The following is a 9,710-nucleotide window of genomic DNA, read 5'->3' on the forward strand; positions in this document are numbered from 1 at the left end:
CTTGTCATTTTATTGGTTGTTTGACATTGATCATTCAGCCCATGTGACAATGAATTCATCATCCGTGCAATTTTGGATCCATAAGATTTTATCCCCTGCACACTCGCCTATGGTACACGTAAAACACTTGGGTGTTTGCAGCGCGACAATCACCAGACCACGCTCGCACTTCATGCGCTTTTGCATTCATGAATGTCAAATAACAAGGATCTATTTTTAGTTGCTATATAAAACAAATAATGAATTTGTTTAATTCGTGCAATGGACAGAATACTTCCTTTGGTGATAGATGAAATGTCATCTTTCACCTCATTCTGTCCATTGTCATAAATTTGTGCAGTGCATATCCCAATTTATTTTAACAAGAAATGCCATGAAATTGGCACCTATTTCTCACTTCTGTTAGCCAATTTCCAAGCAAGCAGAAGTGGGAAAAATAGGTGCCAATTTCATGCCCAAAATGATTAGCATAATATGATTTAGGGTCGAAAACGCAGCCCCACTAGCATTACCAATTTATGCTGGCGAAAAAAGGCCAGCATAAATAGATAATAACAAGACCAGGATACAGTGAAAAGGTTAGAGGTTAGGCATGTTGTATAGTCTTGTGTTGTACATGGCTGTATGATGATGTCATGATGTCGGTTACATGTGTCACTGTATCCTGGCCTTGTGCGCTCGGCTGCCTCCAACCAAGGCCTAGGCGAACCTCCCTTATGTACCTGTCAAGAGTATATGTGTTTTTTTCATGGTTAGTAAAAGTTGACCATGTCTTGTCACGCTTGCAATCAGGCCATGAATATTGATGAGTTATTTGAATGGGATATGACCCCTGTCCTGTCACGCCATATTCTTCTGGCTTACATGTATATTCAGATTCTTAACAGTCAAAAAGCTTTTATTACAGCCTATTCATTGATCACATGTGAATGGGATACCCTGTTACTAGGTCCACTGGAAAGAAACATTCACTAAGGAATTCTTTTCATGTGAACCTGTTATATACATTACAATGGGTGATAAATATACATTGCTTGGACTGCATTCTTCTTGGTGTTGGGTCTGTCAATGGTATAGAAAGAAAGTGAAGCAGTCTGTTTCAATACAACCGATTGTTGAATGTTAGTAACTTTGAACTGGACTTGTGTCTTGATTGTGATGTCAACATGAAAGAAACTTCTACCAAAACATACAGTGACCATTGAATCATTGTCTTTTTCTTCAATTAAAATTTCAATTGATAAGGGTATCAAGCACCCTCTCTCAGTAATGAGTGAGTGTATTTTTTCTTTTAAAATGGCTCTGTGGACATTTTATCCTACAAATATAGTGATTTTATGATTCAGCTCTTGGGAAGTGGTCAGAAAACATTCAGATATGGTAAAATATTGTAATCACAAAATCCACAAAATATTAATGAAATGGATTGGTGATATTCGCTCATGGGACATTTACCAAAGCTAGAAGTTTTCAATTAATCATATCGGCAAATTAAAAGCACAGAAAAGGCCAATCATCGTCAAACATTTACATAGTTACAAAGGGTAGAAAGTTGATGTCATATTGTTGACACTGCTAATGTTTTTAATTGCATAATGCAGGCGAGACTACCAGAGGCATTTCACTTCTTTCAAAGTGTCTCTCCCCCTGGGGCAATCCTAGATATGCCACTGCTTCCAGTAATTAATTTCCATTCTTTCCAATCCTTCATTCTTAAACAGATACCAAACATCACAGCCCGTGGAGTCCAGCTAGCTGCTTTGTTCATGCGTGGTGTTGAGACGGCCATCTTTGCCAATGACGCGTGCGGCGCCCCCATTCCCTGGGATCTGTGCTGCCCGTGGCTCTATTTCGATGGCAAGCTGTTCCAGTATAAGCTTCACAAGGCAATGACGTGTGGTAGCCTCAAAGAACTCTGTGATGGAAAGGTAAGATTTATTCCTGTCTAGGTGCAGTCTAAACATTTGTTTGAACTTCTAGTCGTTCGTAAAGGTCCTGTCTTCTCTGACCAGTGGTATATTTTTTAAAATGTCTGTGCGTTATCCAGATTTTTGCATTCAACTATGTCCTTGCATGCACTTATCGCTAAAATTATCTCTGCAAGGACGTTCCCTATTTTATCTCTGACATGCCCAATATTTCATCAATAAGCTTCTTATATGCTTAGGTCAACCCATAGAAGCGTCTCTTCTGAAAAATAATTGAGCTCATTGCTGATACGAGTCATAATTTCCTTGCACCCCGACGCTTATTCTCGTGCACTTCTGTGCTTGAATTATTGTGACTGTTCTCAAAGACATGTTTTCTCTGAAAAGATTCATCATCTCGAATTCCAATTTTTAATTGCTGAATAGTCTGCCATGATGTTCTTGTGGAATGCAGCAAAAAATTATTATTGCAGATGGACAAATATCGCATGTAACATAAATAGCCCCTCTACATTTTCTATTTTGCAAGGCCCTCTACATCTTGTATTTTGCAAGGAAGTTGAAACGCAAAGATAAAGAGAATTTTCAGAATACCTTTTATCTCGATATGTTATCTTGCGCACAGAGATATTTATGAGCCGTTTTAGCTTTACACATAATTCTAACTCTGACATCATACGCGCTCAGCAAAAGATACAAGGTTTTTCAGAATATGGATTGCATCTAAACTCTGAAGAATAACAAGAATAACTCTCCTAAGACAATTTTCAGAATACGGCCCGTGCACTAAATGAGACGCCTCATATTTTCCCTGGTGTTTCATCAAATGAAACAAATTTCCAACCTCCTGTGTTCTTGTATATTGATCTCTTCATTGCTCTTTTGTTTCTGTTTCAGATGGACCAAGTTGGTAAGGTAGAGCGTATGAAGCAGGTGATCCTTGAAGGCGTGATGCTCAACTTCAGACATCCTATGATTCCTCAGATGGGCCCTCCTGCAGGACCTCAGTTCCCCGGTCAAGACTTCTACTACATGAGACCGGGTGCACCCATGCATCCCATGCACATGCCTCCCATGGGAAGAAGTAAGTTGGCTTACTGTACAGTACTACCCTTTTCATGGCATGATTGAATCAATCTCCTTTCTTTCTCATGTTTCGTGGCTGCAATATCACAATTCAAAGTGAATTGGTGTCTCAACTGCATCAAAGTTGTACTTACCTAGTTGTACAGTTCTACCCTTTTCAAAAATTCATGCTAAATCGTAGAGGCTTCTAATAAACCATACATTTTTGTTTGACATAATTTGTCCTGAAAAGAGTTACCTAATCTTTATGATTCAGCTAGAGCATCATCTGTACGGGAGGGTAAGTAGTCCTGTAGATCTCCCAGTCATAAACACTTAGAAGTCTAAACAAGTACAGTGCCGGCGTGGATGTCAGACAATTTCAAAATGTTTGCCTGACCAAAAAGAATCTAATCCATGTTTAACCCTATCTAGGCCGGGGTATTTTGGGAGTTCATATGGCCTTGAGACGTCGACCGCGCGATCCGAAAATTGGCACGCATGTGGTCTGGGATTCATGCGAATCGTAATTAAGTAATTATGCTAATTTATGCATAATTAGTATGCAAAATCATACTCTTCTAAGATCATAAACAGCATAAAATACATACATTTAGACCAGCAAAATTGACTTTGTACATGAAATCACGTTTTTGAGCAATTTTTGGTCTGACATGCACTTATATAAAGTTGCGTAATTTCCGAACCGCATACTCGGGTGATGCAAAATTGGTCCCAAAAGTAACGCAAGACTTGAAAGTAAAAAGTCAGCGAGCAGCTCCCCCCGGCCTAGATAGGGTTAAATGAGTTGATGCTGGAGGACATTGCTAGTGTTGCACTCAAACTATTCCAAGATTGGATCACTCTTTTAGTGAAAAAGCTGCTGCAGGCATTCAGACGACAGTGAGTAGTGAACAGTTTGTTGTTCACTGGTATACATACTCGAATGGATTTGATGGTCCTTTTCAGCTCCAAACCTACGCCCATGGAAGCCTCCAAATTGATTAAGATTGATATTGGAGCCTCTACAAAACATTAAAAGGTTATTAATCTTTGTCTTCCTCTTATCATTCTTGGCATGATTGAATCAACCCCTTTTCTTTCTCATGTTTGGTGGCTGAAATATCACAATTTGAAGGGAATCGGTGTCTCAACTATATCAAAGTTCTTGTAGATTTCTGCAATCCCTCAATTTATTATTTTCAATGCTATATGGTTGTTTCTCTCCTTTTCCTCATCAGACAAACGTTCTATGAATGCTCGTGGTGGTCAGTTGGAAGTTGCCGGGATGGTGACGTCACAATGGGCTGGTAGTGATGGGTCAAGACCAAGAAGGTATTTATCCATTTTCTCTTGTTATTTCATCAACCATAATATACTACTCATTGATAAAAGCAGGGATCTTTTGTACATCATCCTTCAAAGTTTAGTGACTGTTTTAGAATTTTATTTTTCCTTCGTAGTCATGGGATTCTATATTAAGGACAAGTCCACCCTAAATGTAGTCAAATGTTGATTGGAATAAATAGAGAAAAATCAAATCAATCAAGCTGAAAATTTCATGAAAATCAGATGTAAAATAAGAAAGTTATGACATTTCAAAGTTATGTTTATTTTCACAAAACAGTGATATGCACAACTCGATGACATGCAAATGAGACGGTCGATGATGTCCCTCACCCACTATTTCTTTTGTTTTTTATTGTTTGAAATATTGTATTTCATTCCTGATGACATTTTCAGTGTTATGCTTATTGATTTTTTTCTCAAATCATCTTTTTGTTGGGGTGAACTTGTCCTTTAATTGATCTATTGTCATTCGTGGTGCATGCTCTCGAGGAAAGTTGATGACTTGCAAGAGAGAAAGTTTGCCTCTTATGATCACAGGCACATGCATTGTGAAATGTTTGACCCAGCAATCTCTGCCTGCTTTGTTTTGCCAGTGGACTGTATATCCCAGGGAACCTTGCCCACCCGAGAGGACCAAGACCAAACCAAAGAATGGGTTGTGGCAATGGAATGGGTCCAGGAATGCACATGAATGCTTATCAAGGACAAGGCCCAAGGATGTGGGGATATCAACAGGTATGTGCTGAGGGGGTTGCTAATGTTTGCAATTGATTGACTTTCTGTTGCAGTTTTAGAATCAATGGATCAATTTTTAGGTGAAGCAAATCAGTGTCGACCCCATTTCATGAAGCCGATCAGCAATCAATTGAAACACTTGCAATTAATTTTGAGATATATATGATTGATTCTAAATCAGTAAGTTTTATTCCTGGCAGGTGTAGTTGAAATCCAATCTTTGTATTTATTAATGCAAATTATATTTGTCATGAATTGTTTACTATTGTAGGAATTCACACCTACTATTTTCAAGCAGGACAATATTAGGATGTCTTTTTTAGCACAAGAACAGGTCACCGATCATGTGTAATACAGGAAAGAACTTGTTCATTTGTGGCATTGAAGAATGTGCCCCTGTCTTATATGATCTTCTCACATCCCTGCTTTACTTTATTTTTTGAGTTGGTGTATGAATCGAAGTCAACAAGAAAGGTTTCCTGTCATACTGTTGCTTCGGGAATAAAGCTTATATTAATTTTTTTTAATTTTTTTTTTTTTTGGTATTGACAGCAATCTGGAATGGATCAGCAGAGACGGAACAAGAAGACAAAGAGGAAACCAAAGGAAGGCAAAGAGCGTAGCGGACAATCAGAACCGGGGCGTGGTCGCGGTGTAACCATCGAGCATGACGAACCCCCCGTCGGAGGAAAGAACCAACTGGACTCAGAACAGCTTGGAAACCAAGGAGGTGCGGGCAACTCCGATTCCACTACCAGTTCACCATCCAGCTCCGACGAGGAGGGTCTGATGTACCATCAGGCGCAGCAAGACATCAGTGTTTCACCGGGTAATCAAGGGGACTTTGGCGGTGAGTTCCACATCGAGGCTGCTGACCTTGAAGGTCAGGGTGATCCGGTATCGAGCTACCACGAGGGCGGGTACGACCTCCCCTCCTCCACCTCTACCAAGCAAGGTCCATATAACGGTGACAGTGTGGGGCTGGATGATGCGCACCAGTAACCCATCCTATGAACTCTTTAACTGTGATGATGATGACTCAAAGTCAAAAACAAGTATTATTCAATCTTTTTGTATACAAAAATCAAACGAAAAAGCAAAAAAAATAAAAATTCATGTTGTACTAACCGCGTAAAAATTCTGAATAGGGCTCCAAGCCATGTACAGAGGTTTATTATGAAATAAACACTTTTTTTGGACAGTATTTGTACAGTATTGTATGTAGAAGGAGGTTTGAATGAGATTCACGCACAAGGCAGCTTGATAGGGATTCTTGAGTGGTGTCCAGGGCTGATCTTCAGCTTTCCTTTCTTTCGTTTTTATAATTAAATCTTTTCAATTATTTATATTCCTTTTCAACAGTGACATGAATGATGTCCTGTCTGTTTAGTCTAAGCACATCTGCACTTATGGCAATTCTATCCCAACCCAAATTTCCAGTTCAGCGATGAGATCGTCGTCAAACTATCCATACATGGGAGTCTTACTGTTGAAATAGGGACTTTCAGTGGGCTTTGAAATAGAAATGAAAATGCTAGGCCCTCCCCCTCCTTCGTAATTAAATGCTTTTACGATTGACCTGCGAGTAAGATTATCCACACTTTTGATCCTTATCAGTAATGCTGAGAACGTGCTGTGTGATCACCCGATCAGAAATCCAATTAGAATAACACATTGTGAAAGGTTTTGGTGCGGCGTTTCTCCAATTCAATGTTCCTTCTTGATTTGACGTACGATTGTACTACTCAACACTTTTTTTTTGTAGAAAGTAATTACAGTGAATGTATGTCTTTGATTGGTCTTGTTGACAAATGTGTATTGTTGTTCATATCCCCATTTATGCATTGCTTGTGAGAACAAGATTCAAACTTTGAAACTGACATGTGGAATTTTGTGTACACCCCTCCATCTCACCCCCCCCCCCCCCCCCCTTGAACAGCACACCTTTATTTCTAATGTGTGCTGATGTATGAAAATGGTGACTGCCTTTTTATTATTACACCCCCCCCCCCCTTCCCTCTAAACTCTAGTCAGCATGACGCTAGTTCTGGTACCAGTTCAATTGATTTAACACTGAAGCTAAATAGTACAAAATATTTTTTTGCCACGATAGGATATGCTTATGTTAAAGAACCTATTTATTTTTTTGTTTGCAGCATGTACAAACCAGCATTGTTTTTTTTTAAATAAACGTGTCTAATGTTGTACAGGACAGTTTTCTCTGATATAATTTGAGCCGACATACATGTTTGAGAATCATTATCTTTCTTTGTCTGTTAAATGATGTTGATTTAAGAGAAGATATGGTATATTGTAATGTTTTTTAAAGTTGACAATTGATTGCTTTTTTTTAATGAGAGGACAGGACAGTGTTGAAATTATAACCATAAATTGTCCCACTGCCGGTATATTTTCTGATTACTAATCGATATCATTGAGCTGTAAAACCATTCTACTTTTAACACATTTTCCTTTAAGATGAAGAACACTTAACGTAATCATTATGTTGATAAAGTAAGCACTCTATAATTCCATGTTGTCTATATGAAGACAGTATCTTTTGAATACTGTTATTTACACAACAATGTATAATCCAATCCAAATCGGTTTTCAAATGAACATAGGTATTGTGCTACGAGTGATCATTTTATAGAAACATCTGTTCTTTCATTTGAATATCTGTTGTAATAAATATTTTGATATTGTATGGATCTGCCCAATTTTGTAAGAGTCCATACTTGATTGATTGTAGAATTGTTTTAAGAAATGTTAGCTTAGTACATTGCATTTATGAATGGCTGGTTAAACGATGAATAAATTATATGGAATACTTGTGATAAGGTAACTTGATAAACTGAATAATTATTGTAAGTTTAAACTTATATTGACTAGTTAATTTACTGAAGTCATTTATCTTGGTATGTTTAAATGATTTATCTTATAAATACACTGTACTGTGGATATAAGAAATTATCGTAAAAATGCGTAGACAATTCTTAAAGGTTTATTATAAGCTTAACTGATCAGTAGTGATTGTCTTATGGTAGGTATGTTGTCCAAATTATGTGAAAACCACAAGGAAAGGCTTCAAAATTCAATTTCATTTTTGTATGCTTTACCAAACCATTGTCATGATGGACAGGAGAGATTAAAAAACATTGTTTTGATTCTATGATTATACTTTGAGCTTTGACGAGAGGCCGAATCCAATTCTTGTTGGTTAAATTTTTTTTATTTTTTAATTTGTTAAAGATTTTGATTAAAATCTACACATCTACTCATTACCATCTTTATTAAAGAATTCAGTATGAAATGTATAGGTGGCCTTCCCTTTGAGGAAACATTGATATAAAGGAGCATTCTCCTAAATTGATACATATACTCTTGTTTGTGCGTAGTAGTGGTTACGTGGTCCTGCTATTATGCATATTAATATTATGTAGTCTGTCCCTGCACAAGGGAAGAGCAGAATAACAGTTCCGGTGAAGCAATTTACAAATATTTGCAGGTGGTAATCAGAGGAACTGATGCCAAGGCATACAATTCACCACCGTCAAATTGAGATAATAGTTTGAAAATCGAGGTTGGCTCTTGTATGGCGGCGGTTTTGCTGTTGCCGAGAGAGTTACAGGCTCATCTCGATGAACGTACACCCATGTTTTGGGTCGTTTCGGAAAAGCGGCACCTTTACCCAGATCACGAATGATCCATTTCATGGTGCGGTATTCTGAAACCTTGGCCTTGAATCCGACCCAGGAGTTTGTGGATGGAGGCTTGGCATACAAGAGTCATTCCCATGAACACCCATTATCATCATTATCTCTCCCACACTCTACTTAAAGGCTGAAGAGACAGAGAGATAGATATTTATTGAGCCAGAATTCTGGCTTTGGGGGAAAAAATATCACAAAATCAGACAATAGAGAGAAGCCCGTAGCTTCTCACCCAGTTACAAACTGGAAACCAAGTTGAACCAATCATATCCTACCTCAACAGCGGTAGGACGCATTGACCACGCCCATTTAATGTGGCTGTATGAAGGAAGTGCCCTCATTGGTCATTGCTCTATAACTTTTGTAAATCCGTGGATGAAATTCTGTGACACCTTTTTCTTTTTATGTATATGTCTTTGTTGGAAAAAATAGATACTGCCGTTTGAAGGTGTCCCAGAGATGACTTTGTCACTTTGCAATAGATGTTACAAATAAATGGTGAAACTCATCGTATACTTGAACTTCGGTATGTAACGCATGGGTTGGTCCATAAAAGTGTCACAAAGTTTCCTCCCGCATTGTAAATATGTTGTAATATAAATTTACAATGTAATGATGACTATCCAATTGCTTTTGATTAATTTGTATTTATGTGTTCAAACAATTTAAAAAAAAATCATTTATGTTTGCTCAGATATGTGTCCCCCAATCATCCAGTTACTTGGTAGGAAAAGAAATAAGATGTAAGAATGTAGAGTAGATTAGACTTGTGTCGCAGTATAGTATCATGTGTTAGTTGATTGCATACATATGCCATCACCCTCACTGTAAAGTAGTGTATAGATTAATTGTGGACATCTCATTATTTTTGCATCTTAAATATCTCACAAAGAATCCTGGAGACTGTAAAACAAAGCTT

The 9,710-nt window shown here is 37.9% G+C and overlaps 1 protein-coding gene across 1 annotated transcript in view; it reads left to right on the top strand.

Annotated features, from left to right (window-relative positions):
• LOC121411823 (constitutive coactivator of PPAR-gamma-like protein 1 homolog) overlaps positions 1-9,207 on the top strand; it is a 50,843-nt gene extending 41,636 nt beyond the window's left edge. Inside the window, exons 12-16 of the mRNA XM_041604694.1 lie at positions 1,722-1,928; positions 2,826-3,012; positions 4,235-4,328; positions 4,937-5,078; positions 5,631-9,207. Of these exons, the coding sequence (XP_041460628.1) occupies positions 1,722-1,928; positions 2,826-3,012; positions 4,235-4,328; positions 4,937-5,078; positions 5,631-6,080 (1,080 nt within the window). The 3' untranslated portion in view covers positions 6,081-9,207. The remainder of the gene's footprint in view (positions 1-1,721; positions 1,929-2,825; positions 3,013-4,234; positions 4,329-4,936; positions 5,079-5,630) is intronic.
• Positions 9,208-9,710: the final 503 nt, after the last annotated feature.

This window comes from Lytechinus variegatus, chromosome 3 (assembly GCF_018143015.1).
Source record: "Lytechinus variegatus isolate NC3 chromosome 3, Lvar_3.0, whole genome shotgun sequence".
Classification (NCBI taxonomy): Eukaryota; Metazoa; Echinodermata; class Echinoidea; order Temnopleuroida; family Toxopneustidae; genus Lytechinus; species Lytechinus variegatus.